At 43.7% G+C, this 18,537-nt stretch overlaps 1 protein-coding gene across 7 annotated transcripts in view; it reads left to right on the top strand.

The window, feature by feature from the left end:
- The first annotated feature begins 4,897 nt into the window (after nucleotides 1-4,897).
- PIAS2 (protein inhibitor of activated STAT 2) overlaps nucleotides 4,898-18,537 on the top strand; it is a 73,284-nt gene continuing 59,644 nt past the window's right edge. For 5 of the 7 annotated variants that reach the window (XM_059707232.1, XM_059707228.1, XM_059707227.1 and 2 more), the window contains exon 1: nucleotides 5,488-5,685. In XM_059707232.1, coding sequence (XP_059563215.1) covers nucleotides 5,662-5,685 — 24 coding nt within the window. In that variant the 5' untranslated portion in view covers nucleotides 5,488-5,661. Of the gene's footprint in view, nucleotides 5,210-5,487; nucleotides 5,686-6,262; nucleotides 6,286-18,537 lie in introns of those variants that run through there. The other 2 variants (XM_059707230.1, XM_059707231.1) reach the window with 2 other exon arrangements.

Here is an 18,537-nt window from a genome sequence, read left to right as displayed (position 1 = left end):
TTTCCACCTTTTAGCTATTGTGAATAATGCTGCTATGAACATAGCTGTACAAGACCTTGCTTTCAATTCTTTGGGGTATATACCCAGAAAAATGGATTAAGCCAGAGCTACATATAAGAACATGGACAAATCCCAAAAACAATGTTAAATGAAAAAATGAAGTTGAAAAAAATTTATATACCCTTTATATATTTTTTAAAAATATAAAACAATGCTTTATTTATAGATATATACATGCACATATAATTCATATACGTAACATTTTTAAATATTACATATATGGATTATCTACACTAATAAAAGAGAAAAATGGTAATTGGCGTACGACGATACCCTTTTCATTGGCTAATCAGGGCTATATGCAAATTAACTGCCAACTATGATTGGCAGTTAACTGCCAACAAGATGGCGGTTAATTTGCATATGTAGGCACAATGCAGGGAGGCGAAAGGGAAAGCAGGAAGAAGCCCCCTGCCACTGACAGTGATCGGAAACCCAGGGGGGAGCTAAGAACTGGGGGGCAGGGCAAAGGCGGCCCTGGGGCCGCCTTTGCCCTGCCCCCCAGCCATGATCGGAGAATCAGGCGCCTTTTCCACCCTGGCCATTGATAGCAGGAAGTAGGGGTGGAGCCAGCGATGGGAGCTGGGCATGGTCGAAGCTGGCAGTCCCAGAAGCTAGGGGCCCCTTGCCTGGGCCTAAAGCGGAGCCCACGATCGCGGGGCCGCTGCAGCTGCGGGTCCCCGCTGCCCGGGCCGAACGCCTCAACCAGAGGCATCCTGCAGGGGCAGGGGCGGAGCCCGCGTGATCGCGGTGCCCCCTGCTGCCACTGCAGGTCCCCGCTGCCCGGGCCAGATGCCTAGGCCAGAGGCATCAGGCCTGGGTTGGGGGCAGAACCAGTGATGGGGGGAAATGAGGGTCCCCTGCCCAGGCCTGACGCCTCTGTCAGGGGCCGATCCTGCGATTGGAGGGTGATGGGGGTCAATGCCTGAGGGTTCCCAGTATGTGAGAGGGGGCAGGCTGGGCTGAGGGACACTCCCCCACGCCCCACACCCAGTGCACGAATTTCGTGCACCGGGCCCCTAGTATATATATATATATATATGTGTGTGTGTGTGATAGAAATGCAAAAACACATGTGAATGATAAATATCAAAACCAGGACAGGGTACCTCTGAGAAGAAAGAAATGTAATCTGTGGGCCATTCTGGAGGATTTTATTACATTTATAAAGTTTTCTTTCTAAAAAAAAAAATCTGAAGCGAATATGGCAAAATATTAAGATAGAATTGGAAGTTGGATATACCAATTTATTATTCTCTATATTGTATGCTTGAAAGATTGCATAATAAAACACACAATACATTCTTCACTCCTTCACTGCTGCTGCCATCATCATCCTGGCTGACTGCAGTAGTCCCTGGTTTCATTTCCTTGCTTTCTTTTTTTAAAAACTATATTTTATTGATTTTTTACAGACAGGAAGGGAGAGGGATAGAGAGCTAGAAACATCGATTAGCTGCCTCCTGCACGCCCCCCACTGGGGATGTGCCCGCAACCAAGGTACATGCCCTTGACCGGAATCGAACCTGGGACCCTTCAGTCTGCAGGCCGACGCTCTATCCACTGAGCCAAACCGGTCAGGGCCTCACTTTCTATCTTTTTTTTTTAAAATATATTTTATTGATTTTTTACAGAGAGGAAGGGAGAGAGATAGTTAGAAACATCGATGAGAGAGAAACATCGATCAGCTGCCTCCTGCACATCTCCTACTGGGGATATGCCCGCAACCCAGGTACATGCCCTTGACCGGAATCGAACCTGGGACCTTTCAGTCCGCAGGCCGACGCTCTATCCACTGAGCCAAACCGGTTTCGGCTCACTTTCTATCTTGTTCCACAACCACCATTCTCCATATAACAGTCAGAATAAAATTTTATTAATATCATTCTGATCTCACCATGCCCCTTCTCAAAACCTTTCAATGGGTTTACATCACTTTAAAAATAAAATCAAACTTCTTATCACAGTCCCCAGGCCTTGTTTTATTGTGCAATGTAGCCCTTATTCTTTCCCCACCATCATTATTTATCTCCTCAAACTGATTTGTTCCCCTTTTGGAACTTCTTACTACCCCAATTTATATTAATTCATGGTGTATGGGTAATTATTCCTGCAGTCCCCAGCCCTCACTAGAATATAAGTTTCATCAAGGCAGAAATTTTGTTTTCTACTATATCCTTATTGCCAAGAACATTGTTTGACTCATATTAAGTGTGAAATAAATATTTTCTGCATCAATGAATAAGTGAATGATTGCATTTTCATTCAAAAAGGGGAGGAATAACATTTCAGTGGTAAAAAAAAAAAGGTGTAATAAAATGTATGGAGGTTGAAAATTACATAGTACACTATGAACAGTAACAATAGCTAAGACACACTAATTGCTCATTATGTCTAAGCACATAGTTTTTTGGGTTTTTTTTGCTTTTTTTTTATTTGCAGGAGGGGGGGGGGGGGCGTGTCAGCCTTGCTGTCCTCCTAGGCCCTGCAGACCTATGTGTCCTGGGAGCTTACCCCTAGCCTTAACTGGTTGGATCTGGATGGCATGCTGGCTGAGAAAAATTTTCTTGAAAATTTGTGCTGAGAGACATGCAGGCTGAGGAAGTTTGAAGATGAGTCATGCTAATGGCAGGACATTTTTGAGCGAAGGGAACAGCTGCAGAGGTCCTTGAAGCTGCACTGCTAGCTGCCCTTTCTGGACCTTGTTGTTCAATGTTCCTTGGTTTAATGATGACAGTTACCAGCTATCCTTCTGGTAAAATCCACTCCCTTCATTTTTAAAACGAATATGGAAATAAAAAAAGCAAACAATCTCTTAATCAAGGAAACTTGACTGAGATAGTTTTTCCTTTGCAACACTATGAGAGTGTATTACTGTTTCCACTTTACAGATGAGGAGACGGCCTGAACAGGCCCAATACCTTTCCTAAACTTGTAGAGCAGGAAAGATGCCAATCCTGGCCTGGGTGGCTTTCCTTGCTTTCTGTCTTTCCTTCCTTTCAGAGGGCTCTGAACTGCTATGTGCGGCTGTAGGAAGGGCAGCAAGAGGGCTCTTGTTGAGATGAAGTAAGGAAGACAGGGCAAACGTTTTGGTACCATTTCAGGTAAACTAGAAAATGACACTGATAACAGAGATGGGGCAGATACCAGATTTCACTTACTTTTGGATAAGCTCCCATAAAGGCTCTTCATTCTTCCATATCAACAATTGTTGGCAGAGAGAGATTTATATCTACGTGGAATGTCTATATGATTAAAACTTTTTCTCTTTCCATTGACAGAGCTGACAGTTTTTAAAGAATTACAAGATACATTTTTAGTAACATAAAAAAGGGAGTTTGAACAATATATATTTAGAGATGATTTATCGTTGACTGTCACAGGGTAGGCAACTAGGCAAGTACATTTCTTGTCATTTTTGAAAACTCCCCCCTCATTCTTGCATGCCTAGAACAGGTCTGCTGAAGATGGTGGGACATTTGCTAGTAAGTGAGGTTGTGAATACAGAATTCCAGAGGGTTTACTCTGGAATGGGGGGTTGGGGCGAGGGTTAGTAGAGAAAAAGGGATAGGACTGATGAATTAATATTTATTCAAAGAGAGTAATCAATAAAACAAAGAGCTTATGAATAAAAAATACTCAGAATTCACTCCATGAGGCATTGTGTTCTTACAGCCTTGTCCCCGAATAAACCTCAAGGTTACAGTTCTCGATTGCACAGCCAGCAAGAATCAGATGAATAATGAACGGCACTTGAGTGCTTCTAATGGGAAGTAGATGGGCCATGGTAGACGGGGACCCACCTCACGGTCAGATTGTGAAGACTGGAGTGGTATGGTGTGCCCTGAAACTATAAATAAATGTTATGCTACATGCTTTTCTCTTTTCAGAAAATTTGGCGTTGACCTCATCCAAGGTTGGGTCTTGCCTCATCCCCAACGGTCCATTGTCCAGCAAGACAAACGCTGACACTAAATTTTCCTAGGAGTGAGCCTTCCTAACACATTATCCAACCAATGCATCCTTTGGATTGATTTGTGACCAAAAGGGGGAAGCGTGGACAAAAAGGGGTCCTATACCAAACCTGATAAGCTCAGGGGAGGCCTGTCATGGGGTGGGGGGGAGGGGACCTACAAACTCAGAGACCTCAAGGAACCACACAGGATGGTCTGAAATTAAAATTTCCTCACGGAAAGCGAGTCATGTGGTGTCCTAGGCCAGAGGTCGGCAAACTGAGGCTCGGGAGCCACATGCGGCTCTCTGGCCCCTTGAGTGTGGCTCGTCCACAAAATACCACGTGCGGGCGCGCATGTACAGTGCGATGGAAACTTCTTGGCCCGTGGGCAGAAGTCGGTATTTAGTGGAAGAGCCACACTCAAGGGGCCAAAGAGCCGCCTGTGGCTCCCGAGCCGCAGTTTGCCGACCACTGGTGTCTCCTTGACAAAGGCCAATCCTTACCTTAACTGGGCCTGGCTATTGTCTTTTTGCATCTGATTAACATACCTTTGGGATGTCGGGGTAATTTCCTTTTTCCAGACCTCTCCGGGCACACTCTCCCACGTAAGCAGGGGACCGCGGAACCCCTCCTGGTTACTGTTACCGTGTTAATGGGTGCTCACTACCCGATCCCCACCAGCGTAAAACAAGTACTGTCTGCGTGCATTCCTTTTACTTTTTATCCAATCCCAGAGATTTCCCCGCTTTGCTTTCTCCCGCCTCCCTAATCTATCACCAATGGATTTCATGTAACCCCCTTACGTCTTCTCCTTTGATTCTAGTGTAGAAAATAAGGAGCCAAACTGCCATTCTCCGGAGCCTAAGCACGGTCCGCTGAGATTTCTGCTCCCCAGCAATCGTCCTCAGTTTGGCTCCAATAAACTCCTAACAATTCTTACAGCTTAAGACGTGTCTTAAACCGACGAGATTAGCCTTCCGGAGGTGCCACCAGTCCCGCACCGTCGGATCGGAACAATAGCTAACCCAGCGCCCGTATTCCTATCGTTCCCACACAACTACTCTGGGGGATGGTTGTATTCGCAGCTGCTTCCTCCGGCCGCAGCCACTGCCCCCGAAATGTTCCAGCCAGGAGTCCGGCCCAGCTCTTCCGGTCTGCCGCTCGCCGGGGCCAGGCCCTGCTCCAGCCCCGCAGGTAACGCTGAGGTCCCGCGGCGCTTCCGGGGGGTCTGGCGGGCCTCCGTGCGGGAAGGGGGGTGGGAGGCATCGCGCGGAGCTGAGGAGAGTAAGGCGGCAGGGCCGGGACCGGAAGGCGTGCGGCCGGCGGGCAGGCCGGACCGAGGGAGGGCGGGAGCTGTACGAGGCTAACGCCGCGCAGGGGCGCGCGCGGCCGGAAGCCGCGGAGGGAAAGTGGCGGGCTGGGCGCGGGGGTCCCCAGGGGGCGGGGCCGCGCGCGCCGGGGGCGGGGCTTCCGTGCCCGTCACGTGACGGGCCTGGCGGTGGCGGCGGTAGCGGCCGCGGCGTCTTCGGCGGCGCCCAGTGCAGGATGTTGCTGGAGGCGGCGGTGGCGGCCCTGGTGGCGGCGGCGTCGTTGGCGGCAGCGGGAGGGGGTGCTGTGGCGACAGCGGCACCCGCGGGTGGTATAAAATGGCGGATTTCGAGGAGTTGAGGGTAAGCGGGGGCGCGGGAATGGAGAGCGGAGGCCGCGGGGGAGGGGGAGGAGGCGGGGGAAGAAGCTACGTCGCCGGCCGCCGCCTCCTTGCTGTGCGGGGACCGGTTTGAGGAGCCCGGAGTCCCGGCCCATCTCCGAGGGGGCGCCGCGGTGGTGGTGGGAGGGGAGCCAGGCGGCGGAGGGCGCCGGGCCGCGCGGGGCGGAGGGCCTGGGGCCCGGGGCGAGCGGCCAGCCGGTCCCCCCTCCCTCCCCGCCACCCCCGGGCTCCTCACACCTGACGCGGCGGCCGGGCGTCCTCGGGAAGGAGGACGCGACCTCCCCGTTATTTTAAGGGCTGAGGTGGACCGCGAGGGCGCCCGTGTGGATGGCGATTTGCAAGTCCACAGGCTGCTGCTCACTTGGTGGGAGACTTGTTTCCCGAAACGTGAAGTTGCGTTTCGGAGTTCCTCGCCCTCCGCCCTGGCTGAGGCTGCCGGTTAGTCAGCGGTGTCACGGGAAGGCCCCCGCCACCGGTGCTGCCTCAGCATCTGGGAGGGAAGCGTGGTCTTGGGGGGAATCCTGCCTTCAGCCTCGACCCTGGATAGCCTCCCGGCGCCGCGGTCAGGAGCCCGCACAGTCCGCGTTGTGCTGGGGTTTGTTTGTAAACTCGTCTCGGGAGCTCTGGAGGGACAGACATGTCTCCCCCCTGCCCCAGAGCAAGGTCGCCGCCGCTTGGTTGTTGATGCCTTGCTCAGTGGTTCTCAACCTTCCTAATGCCGCGACCCCTTCATACAGCTCCTCAGGTTGTGGTGACCCCCAACCATAACATTATTTTCGTGGCTACTCCATAACTGTAATTGCGCTACGGTGATGAATCGTCATGTAAATATCTGATGCGCAGGATGTATTTTCATTGTTCGCGACCCACAGGTTGAGAACCGCCGCGGGAGGTTCGGGATGGGGTGTGCAGGGGGTGGGGTGGAAAGCGTGTTCCCCCCTGACCTTCAGCGTCCTCGGCGGCACAAAACGGTGATGAACGAGCCGGGCTTATTTATTTATTTTTTTTTACGGCTCGCTGAATGGCTGGCGACATAACTGGGGCACTTAGGGACGGAAACCCCGCTTTTAAAAACAAAGTCAAAAGTGGAGGTGAGAGTGAACTTGAAATGCAGGCAAATGCAAACCTAGTGTGTCACGCACGTCTGATGTCAGGGTTAACTTGAAAGAAGAAGGAAGAAGGAATCCGATAAGAGATTCGGTTTTGTACGCTTATTTATTTTATTTATTTTTGGCGAGGGATAGAGGGTCGGGGAAGGATGCTGGCTGGTTACCTGGCTGGTGGACTTCAGCAAAAGAGCCGGCAGAGCGCGTCTCCCTGCGCCTGCGTCCGGGCGCACAGGAAACCAGCGATGAATACCAACATGAGGGGGACAACCAGGCGACGTTTCTCCCTTTCTTTCCCTGACGCGCGCTCTCTCTCAAGTCAAGTGCATAAAAGGTGTTCATGACGATCAAGTAGACGGGCTTTAGTGTCTCAGAGCCCTGGCTCTAGAGCTTTTAACGTCTGTGGATCTTTTGGATGGAGCAGGCCTGAGCCTTACCTGTGCAGATGCATGCATTAAATTTAGGATGGCTTGAGAAGACTGAAGTTTGAGGTTAAGCTTCTTTTCTAACTGCAGTATTTTCTTAATTTTTGTGCATAACGGACGTATACCACTTTTTCCTCTTCTAAGGTATTTCGTTGGTGAAAACTTTTTCAAGTCTTGTCTTACACTTTTGTAACTGTTGTTGGTCAAAGCTTAGCAAAAAGCAGAGAATTTATGTACTGGGATAGGGCAGAGCAGGTGGTCAGTGCTTAGGTGGGAGCCGAACCAGGAACTGCAGAGTGGTTTGGAAACCAGAGAAGCTTTTCTCTTGTCTCTCTCCCTTTCCCCCTCCCATTTGTGTTCTGGGTCAGCTTCCTCATCTCTCTCTGTAAATCAGTTGTCACTGCTTCTCCCTGCCCTTGATCATTCCGGTGGGTTGAGGAAAGGAATGGGTCTGTTCTCTGTGAAGGGAAATTGTGGGCTGAATTACCAAAGATGATTATAATAATGCATCACGTATTAGAAGCTTCCAGGGTGTTGGAGGGAGAAATTATTCAATTCATCAGTTGCTTATTTTACAGCACTATTTTGGTAGGATTTTGTGGATAAACTAGTTTGCAAATTTAGTGAATTAACCTGGGACAAGCTTATAAGAGCTGATGCCTGGACTTCTGTCACTGCCACCCTGCTTTCTAGTCTCTAGCAGAGCCCAGCACAGAGGTGGAGGAGAGGCAAAATAGTTGGGGTTCTGAAGTCCCTCATCTCTTCTTCAGTCAGAGCAGCTTTTTACCCTTGTCTTTCTCCTCCAGTGCACCATTTCATGCTGGTGTCACCCTTCAGCCATCCTTAAAAAGGCCCCTGCTGCAATTTAACCTGGCTAATCTACTCTCCCTACTTCCCTCCACTCAAGTGTAAGGGTAGAGGAGGATCTATTGTATTAAGATTTCTTTTTTAAAGAGTCTCTTTTCTGTATTCTTCACACCCTTTGTTGCATTGAGAATTTATTATCTCTCTGTGTGTCAAAACAAGAGTAAATGTTTAAGTGTCTGGGTGTGTATTTGGGCTAGTGAAGAAGAGCCAGTGATTATAACTTTTTAAAAAAAATATATTTCTTTATTGATTTCAGAGAGGAAGGGAGAGGGAGAGAGAGCTAGAAACATCAATGAGAGAGAATCATTGATCGGCTGCCTCCTGCACGCCCCCCACTGGGGATGGAGACTGCAACCCGGGCGTGTGCCCTTGGCCAGAATCGAACCTGGAACCCTTCAGCCCATAGGCTGACACTCTATCCACTGAGCCAAACAGACTAGGGCATTATAACTTTCTTAATAGGTACTGGTAAACCAAACACAGAAAATCTTTTATACTAAGAGGCTTAAGTAATTTTGTAACAGATTTTCTATTTTGAAGTCTTGAGTATTTGGTTCCTTACACCTAGTAGCACTGGCCATTCTGGTAGAGTAGAATGGGAAGTTAAGGGGGGTTTGAAGTTAGAGGTTCTCATTTCGCCAACTCCCCAACTGTTGAGCAAGGAAATAGTCTAATTGATAATAGATGTAACAGAATCTACCATGTGATTCAAAGCTATTAGTGGTATTAAAAGATAAATGCAGGCATTACAATTTAGGAATTTATTTGAGCAAAAATCAGTTTGAATTGGGTAGCACTAAACCAGATGTGGTTAGGAGCACTTGGTTAATAGGAGCGGGGGAAAAACATAGAGAAAAGGTAGAAGCAAGGTAAGGAAATTATTGACTGGCTGTAGCTTAAATTCTTGTTGGCTTAGATTTTGGTTTGCTTACATAGGCACCACAGCATTAGAGTCACCTAGGTTTAATGGCTTCCTTGTTTAATTAATATAGCAATTTCCCCCTATGGTCATCACGTCAAACATGAGAGTTTGACTGAAAACTTGGTATCAGCACACTCTTAGTCACCATCAGAGTTAAAATGCTCTTGTTTCACCAAACTCAGGTTATGGTGTCATCTATGGAGGAATTGCTTTTGCTGTTTATCCTGTTGCTCATCTTGTTTCTGTTTCTGGGTAGTAAGGAGAACCTGCTATGGTCTCTTTTAACGAGGTTAAAGGGCATTCTTTCTTAGGTGTCATTTCCAGAATACCTACTCTCCAGGTTCTAAGCTGTGAAAGGTTTGATCATCTGTTGGAGGTTCATGGAAAGCTTCCTTTACCTGGTGGAAAAAACATTTTGACATGATGCATTAAAGCTTTACAGAATTGAGTCATTTCAGAATTTATGAGTACAGGAGATGTGTGGTTTTATCATCAAAGGCATAGTTCTTCTTGTTACTATTTCATAAGGCATTAATTTATGCTTTTCTACTAGTGTCTAATTGCCACCAAAACTAATGGTAGAACTTTTGACCAGGGCAGTCCAGTTAATTCTGTTAATTTAACTAGCTTTAGTCCATTGGAATTTACCAGGTGACTGAGGACAGTAAGGGCAATGGAATGCCATTGTGTCAGCAGTGCTGTATTTAATTAATAATTTGTCCAATGAAATGAGTTCTCCTGTGTGTGTGTTATCTCTGTGTGTGTCAAAATGAGAGATTTCTCTGGGGATACTCCAGAAAGGAAATATATATTTTCTAAAAGTTTCTTAGCCACTGTTTTGGTGTCAGCCTTTCTGTATGGGAAGGCTTTAATCCATCCTGAGGACATACAAACAATTACTAGAATATAGTGATAACTCATTGTGGGAGGCAGTAGAATGAAATCCATTGTAAGTTCAAATGGCCTAGTAAGTCACCAGTGGGGATGCTCTGTTAATACCTTAATAGCCTTGCCAGGATTATGGGCTTGGCAAATTAGACATTGGTCACAAACCAAATTTGTGATCTTAGATCAGTGATCTCACCAATACTTTTCATAGTTTGGATCATTTTATCTGTGCCATGATGAGTTGCTGAATGTAGAGCTTTTAGTAATGGCATTTTTAGGTACAGTGAACAAACCAGGTGGCTGTCTGGGCTCTCAGTGAGTCCTTGGTTAATATTAAATTTGCATCCTTGTTGGTCTCAACAGTGTTATCTAGCTTGGGTGCCTGATTTTGTCTTTTTAAAAAAATATATTTTTATTGATTTCAGAGAGTAAGGGAGAGGGGGAGAGAGATAGAAACATCAGTGATGAGAGAGAATCATTGATTGGCTGCCTCCTGCATGCCCCCTACTGGGGATCGAGCCCACAACCCGGGCATGTGCCCTTGACTGGAATCAAACCTGGGACCCTTCAGTCCACAGACTGACACTCTATCCACCGAGCCAAACTGGGTAGGGCTTGTCTTTTTTTTTTTTTTTAAGTATATTTTTATTGATTTCAGAGAGGAAGGGAGGGGAGAGAAACAAACATCAGTGATGAGAGAAAGGCTAAGTGACTGGCCGACCAGCCAGTAGGTATGACACACATTGACCACCAGGGGGAAGACGCTCAATGTAGGAATTGCCAAGTGACAGCAACTTTGCAGAGTGCCCTCTCCCATTCCAGGACCCCTCAGGGGATGTCAGAGAGCTGGTTTCGACCTGATCCCCTAAGGTCAGGACAAGGAACCTCACCTGCCCGAGGGACCCCCTCACTCCACAGGCGCCCTTCCAGCCATGTGCGGCCTTCTCCAGGTGTGCCAGTTGGGGAGGGACCTCAGGAGGTTGGCTCCAGGGCATGTCTGGCCCATCTTGCCCAGTCCCGCCCCACTGGCCACCTTCTAATTAATTTCCTTTCAATGTGCATGAATCTGTGCACCGAGCAACTACTTATAAATAATTTGGTTTGAGTCAATCATAGGAAGTTTATTCAAGTTGCATATTGGGACAATTTAGTTCTGATTCATGTTGCATCTGCCTGAGCGTTTCCCTGAACTCAGGTTCTGTTTTTCTAGTAATAGCTTCAATGTTAATAATTGCAATTAAGTTGGGCAGTAGAATGGCAGAGAGCAGTTCATTTACTTGGGGCCCATTCGCTCTCTCTTTTTTTTTTAATATATTTTTTATTGACTTCAGAGAGGAAGAGAGAGGGAGAGAGAGATAGAAACACCAATGATAAGAGAGAACCATTGATCAGCTGCCTCCTGCACGCCCCCTACTGGGGATGGAGTCCATAACCTGGGCATGTGCTCCTGACTAGAATTGAACTTGGGACCCTTCAGGCCTCAGGCTGACACTCTATCCACTGAGCCAAACCAGCTATGGCGGGCCCATTCTTGATTGCAGTTTCACTAGAAGTGAGGAAATCTCTCTGTTTCTTTAACATACCAAAGTCATGGACCACCCCAAAGGCATAGCTGCTGTCAATCCTCCTATATAATAAAAACCTAATATGCAAATTGGCCAAATGGCGGAACGACCTGTTGCTATGATGCGCACTTACCACCAGGGGCAGACGCTCAAGACAGGAGCTGTCCCCAGCCTGCAGGCTCCAGGCCAGCAAAGGCAGGTGCCAGCGGGGGCTCCCCTGATTGCCCTGCTGGTCACCCCACAGCTCGGCCCTGATCACTGGCCAGGCCTATGGACCCTACCCATGCACGAATTTCATGCATTGGGCCTCTAGTATAAAATGTTTTTGGATTTTCCATTGGATAGCTAACAAGCTAAAGTGAAGGTGTGTAGTTCTGCTGGTTGAGCAGACTTAAATTGAGGAAGGATTCCCCTTTCCAGTAGTTCATATTGAGTTGTTAACAGCATGTTGTGCTTGATATTTCCCGTCTGCAATTATAGCATAGGACCCATGGATGAAAAGGGTATTAAATCTGTGTGTTTTGCAAGTCAGTACAAGGGCTTAATAACCGTGACACCATGTCTACATAGTTATGGTGATCTGTGCCATTGTCTGGCAAGGGTAGCAGGATTGAGCAAATTGCAGCGCTTAATACGGAGTTTAAGTGAAAGGAGAAGGATCTCATAAGATGTTAGCCTGTTTGCTGAAAAATGTTGAGTTATTGGAGCTTGATAGACTCTCAGCAGCATGAGGTACTTGTAAGCATAAGTCATATCCTAATACTCATTCAGCTGAGGCTTCTACCAATTCAGCTGCCTTGGCTGCTGCTTTTAAACATTTGGATATGTTCTGATTACTGGGTCTAATTGTTAGTATAATTTGGGAGCCCTAGGACCGGAATTTGTTATAGAGCTAATTTTAATTGGCTGAAGGCTTGCTCGTGAATTTCTTCCCAGGGTCTGGGGTCTGGGATTGAGTTCCTTGTAAGCTGATACAGAGGAGTTTCAATCAGAGAAAAATTTATAACCCAAGATCTGTAATATTCTTCAAGTCCAAGGAAACTCATTAACTGTCATTTTGATGTAGGTTTAGGGAAGTTTTGGGATTATGTTTATTCTTTCAAGTGAGAGGGAAATGCCTTCTGCAGTCAAATCATGTCGTAGGTAGTGAACCTTTTTTGAGAATTGGAGTTTTTCTTTGGAGGCCTATGGCCTTTACAAACTAATTACTGTAATATATAAATTGAATCTATTTCTGAATCCTTATTAGCGGAACATAACAGATAAGTCATCTACATATTGAATGAGTGAAGATTTCTTAGGAAACTCAAGTTGCCAAATCTTTTTTAAAAAATATATTTTATTGATTATTTACAGAGAGGAAGGGAGAGGGATAGAGAGTTAGAAACATCAATGAGAGAGAAATATCGATCAGCTGCCTCCTGCACACTCCCCACTGGATATGTGCCAGCAACTAAGGTACATGCCCTTGACCGGAATCGAACCTGGGACCCCTGAGTCCGCAGGCCGACACTCTATCCACTGAGTCAAACCTTTCAGGGCTAAAGTTGCCAAGTCTTGATGTAAAACCTTCGAAAATAGGATGTGGCTTCAGTATACACTGTGGCATTATAGTCCAGGTATGTTGTTATTTTTTCTAAGTGAAGATAAGTAAATACTGATTCTCCTTGTCAACTGGGATACTAAGGAAAGAGCAGAGCAAAGATCCACCATTGTGGACTGTTTTGAGACGATAGGTACATTAGCTAACAAGGCATTGGAATTTGAAACTACCCTAGTATCACAGTTTTATTTGCACGCAGCAAATCCCCAGCTTCATCCATTTGGATTTTTAATGGGTAAGATCGGAGTGTTACAGGGGCTAGAGCGTGGAATTTTAAGTCCTTGCTTAATTAAGTTTTCTACAGTTGGTGAAAGCCCTGGGACAGCTTCTGGTTTTAGTGGATATTGAGGGGATTTAGGCAGGGGTTTGGAATGATATATTTGGAATTTTGTGGGTTCAGAGCTCTTAATTTTGTATTTCTCAATGTAAGAAGAAGCCTGTAGGCATTCAGGCACTTCTGGGAGATGGGGGTTTCAGATTTTCTCAATTTCATCAGTCCCTTGTTGCAGAGGAGCAGAGCAGCTCAGGTTCAGGAGAGTTAGGAATTTCTGAGACATTTCTTCTTCTGAGTTAAATTTTATATGACTCCTCAATTTAGAAAGCAAATCTTGTCCAAACAGGTTTATTGGGGCAGTGTCACATAGAAGGACAGTATGATTTCCAAAAATGGCCCTAGTGTCATCTGGACTGGTTTAGACCCATTGAGTTTGGTTAGAAATTTCCACTACAAAAATTCTCTTTACTCTTAGGGATTTGCTGTTTATGAAAGTAGATAAAGTGGCTTTGGTGTCCACCAGTACTACACCGATTCTTCATTAATTTTTATCTTAGTTTCCCCTTGTTCATTTAGAGGTATCATGGGGAGCAACTTCCAATGGATCCCTTGGGGCCTCATCAATGATGATTATTATTTTGGAAATAAAATCTTTCAAGACTTCTCTGATGGAAGAACAGTCTGGCAAAAGGTGGAGGTCTATTAAAGGAAGGTTCTGTAGGGGCATTCCCTTTTCCAGTACCCTGGTTGTTTACAGTGAAGGCAGAGATTTCAGGGCACAGTGTTCCTGAGTGGAGGACTTCTAGATTCTGGCTTGGAATGTGTATGTGAAGGTCCTCCTCTCGGTCCTTGGAGCTCTTGTTACTGTGGGGCCATGTTTATTGGCTTTAAAAAATTTACCTTGCTACAAGGTTTTCTCAAAATGCTCAGCTAATTCAGCGAGAGGGGCAGCTTTCCAGCCCAGCTTATGTCTTTTTATTAGGCTACTTAGTTCAGACTGGAGCCTGCTGATGAATACAGAAGTCAGGGCTTTTTCTGTGCTTGGGTTTAATAAAGAAAACCCAGAATGTTGCACACAAAAGGTTTCTAGTCTTGTATTATAGTCTGAGATTGGTTCACCCTTTTTGTTTTTGTTTGCAAGGTTGGATGATAGACCAATCAGTCTTTTAAATAAATACCTCATCAGTACTTTCAGCTAGGTCTTGCGCTATCAGGAAAGTGAAAAGGTTCTAACTTTTCCATATCCTCAAACTCATGGTTGTGGAGTGGTGTCTCATTGTGGTTTTGATATGCATTTCCCAATGACTAATGATACTGAGCTTCTTTTTTTAAAAAATTTTATTGATTGATTTTAATGAGAGAGAGAGGGAGGGATAAAGAAAAAGAGAGAGAGAGAAAGACATTGATTTGCTGTTTCACTCATTTATGCATTCACTGATTGATTCTTGTATGTGCCCCTACCAGGGATTGAGCCCACAACCTTGGCGTTTGGGTATGATGCTCAAATCAACTAAGCTACATTGGCCAGGACTTGAGCATCTTTTCATGTGCTTATTGGCCATTTTATATCTTCTTTAGAGAAGAGTTTGTTCAAACCTTTTTCCCATTTCTTAATTGGGTTATTTTAAAAATTAAGTTTAAATTCTTTATTCTAGATTCAAGTTCTTTATCAGATATATGATTTTCACTTTTTCTTTTTGTGGATTGTCTTTTCACTTTCTTGATAGTGTATGTTGAAACAAAAGTTTTTAGTTTTGATGAAGTTTATCTGCATTTTCTTTTGTTGCTTTTGATGTTAATTCAAAGAAACCATTGCCCAATCAGTGTCATAAAGATTTATGCCTGTTTTCATCTAAGAGGTTATATTTATAGTTTTAGCTTTTACATTTAGGTGATTGATCCATTTTGAGTTAATGTTTGCTTATGGTGTGAGGGATTCAACTTCTTTTGCATGTGGATACCAGTTTTCCCAGCACTATTTTTTTTAAAGACATTTTTTTTCCCTTTGAGTTTTCTTGACAGTCTGTTTTTATTCAGGTACCTCAACATAAGGAATTGTATAGTTGAATTGAAGTAAAAGTGTTATGTGGAATCAATTGGTATCATAGTCCAAACTATTTTCTATGAATATTCATTTCGAACCCCCTAGCAATGTGGCTTTTTTCCTAGACTTTTTGGAAAAGTGGTTTGAAACTGTTTGTTTGCTTTTTGACTTTGCAGAGAGCAATATAAACCTAACAAAGACATTCAGAGCTCTCCATTTGCTTATTCATGTAGGTCAGTAAAAGCAAATCTTGATTATGCCACAAAATGTATATATATTTTTAGTGTTTGCCTGGATATTGACTTTATGACATTGAACAAGTTATTGCACTTTTTCCTTAATCTGAAAAATGGTTTTAATAACATTTTATATTTTCTTATTTCCATTCCTCATTTTTTCCCCCCAAATAAAAACAGTCCTTGTGCAGATAGCGCAGAAAAATTCCAAAGGAAAGTAAAAGTCCATCCTTTCCCACTAAGTCTCACTCCTGATATAACTGCCTTAAACTCTTTTATTTTTAATTTTTAGGTAAATTCCCAAACTTAAAAATACCACATCTCTTTTTATATCTTAATTTTTCTTTGAATTCTAAGCAGTATCTGTTGCTTGACTTTCTAGTAAATATCAAATTTAGGTCATTATGTTTTCCACTATGTTTCTAATTCTGATGTTACATTTTTTTGGTTCCTATTCCGGTGTTGATTATTCTTAACTTTTTGCAGCAAATTTCTGTTTCTTGGCCTATCAGTTTCAGACAATACATCAGTTTCAGACAATACATCTTCCATTCCGAGCATTTAACACCTATCTATTTCTCTTTGTTTTTTTCTACCTCCACACTTCCTTTTCTTCCAACCTTAATTTTCTGTTTTATTGTCAAGATTTATGTTATTTGGTTTATAACTCTTGCACACTTTTTGTACTTCTAAAGGAGATTCTAGAGTACTAATAACTAGCCTTTGTTATGTAAATATTAATCACTGTTAGAACCAAGTAGAGTGGAGCTATAGAGGAAATTCTGTTAAGTAAACCCGTGCTGCCCTGGCCAATGTTGCTCAATTGATTGGGTGTTGTCCCATGCACCAAGCAGTTGCTGGTTCCATGCCCTGGTTGCAGGCTTGATTCCTGGTAGGCAGGCGGTGTGCAAGAGGCAGCTGATCGATATTGCAGTTTCATATCTATGTTTCTCTTCCCTTCCTCTCTCTCTAAAAATCAATAAATTATTCTTTAAAAATAGTATAAACCTCTGCTCCTTAAAGGAGAAATATAACAAAGTCCCGCTTGATTGAGGAACGCTCATGGACATTATTTTTTAAATTTGGTATTACAATGTGTTCTCATCTTGTAGCCATTCAGTTTTTCTGCAAGATAGGTATTCTGGAGTTCTCAACCTTCCTTTTCTAATTTGTGCACCTTCTTTCTAGGTGCGCTAATACAGCTGTCATTCTGGGATTACTTTACGTTACACTCCTGGGTTATGGCTATTATTTGGATTCCATGTCTTTTTATTTTTTAATTAAAATTTTATTTTACAGGAATACAGGATGGGGCAAAAGTAGGTTTGCAGTTGTGAGTACATGAAATAGTTTATTCTTGTATTATTATTTGTTAATCATTGTATTATTTTCCATACAAACACTGTAAGCCTGCTTTTGCCCCACCCTGTGTAATTATAAGTATGCTGGTGGGTATGTTGGTGATAAACTTTGTAAGTTTTGAATATTTGAAAATTGCTTGCCTTTTGTTTCTGATTGAAATTTTAGATATAGAATTTTAAGTTGGTAATACAACTTTTCTCTCTGAACTTTCAAAATTTTGCTATAGGAATTTAAAGCAGCCCCAATGTTGCTAATCTGGTGATTATCCTTTTGTAGTAACCTTCTTTACAGTCTTTATGATGATATCTTGATCTTTGGTCTCTTAAATGTGTTTAGTAGTAGGCTTTTTTCATTACTCCTGTCAGGTACCTTTCCAGTTTTAAGACTCTTTAGGCCTGGGGAATTATCTTTGATAATATCTTTCCTCCTTTTTTGTTTTCTTGGAGACTCTTGATGGATGACTATTGATTGGACTTCCTAGATTGAAGTTTCATTTGTTTATTACACTCTGGAAGAGTCCTCTTTTACTTTGCCTTTGAACTTTTCTGTAGAACTTATTTCAGTAATTGTATTTTTAATATATAAGACTGCTATCCTCGCTCCTTCCTGCCCTCCTTCTTCCCTCCCTCCTTTTCTTTTTGAGTATAGTGCATATTGTTGTGTTTGTTCAGACCCTTCTACTAACAAAATAATAAAGTTCCAGTTATTCCATGTCCTGTTTTTTGTTGTCCATTCTTAATTTTAGACGTTTTGGTAGATGTTTAGTGGTTTTAATTTGCATTCCCACAGTCCCCTAATAAGTAATTATATAAAACCCCTTTTAATATACTTGCAATTTGGATATCTTTTGTGATGTGACTTGCCAAGTTTTTTGCCCATTTTTATACTGGGCCTTCTGTCTTTTTCATACTTATTTGTAAGAGTTCATTATGTACCCTAGATACTAGCTCTTATAGATTATATTTTGCAGATAACCAGCCCTGTAAGTCTATTCAGAGTTCTGCTTGACTTCTCAACTTATCCACCATCCTTTCCCATTGGCAAATATCTCCAGGGGAAAAGAGGCATCCAATGTGCTACGCTTCCCTCCTTTCCACAGTCTTGGCCTCTCAGGTCCTTGCTGCCTTTGTAGTGCATGATGCCTTCAAACATATGTATTTATTAATATTATATTCAACTTTCAGATTTTAATAGAAAAAGTTAAAGTCAGTCATTGGGGGACATGGAAGTAGACCAAGTCCTCCTGCATTGCAGTTTTTCAAGGAGCTTCTTGAGTATTAGGTTCTCCACATAATTTTAGAGTCATCTTTTGAAGTTATGTAGGTACACACACACAACCTTTTGGGGTTTTTATGGGAAATGCATTGGAGAAAATTAACATTTTGTTACTAAGTTTTCTTAATCATGACCATTGTAATCTTCATATACCAGTATTTAGATCTTTTAGTGTCTCTCAATAAAGTTTTATAATTTTCTTCAACTAAACTATTGTAGATATTTGTTAGATTTATTTCTAGGTACC

The sequence above is a fragment of the Myotis daubentonii genome, chromosome 8 (genome assembly GCF_963259705.1).
Source record: "Myotis daubentonii chromosome 8, mMyoDau2.1, whole genome shotgun sequence".
Classification (NCBI taxonomy): Eukaryota; Metazoa; Chordata; class Mammalia; order Chiroptera; family Vespertilionidae; genus Myotis; species Myotis daubentonii.
The sequence above is the reverse complement of the archived record's forward strand: the minus strand, read 5'-3'. Positions and strand labels throughout refer to the sequence as shown.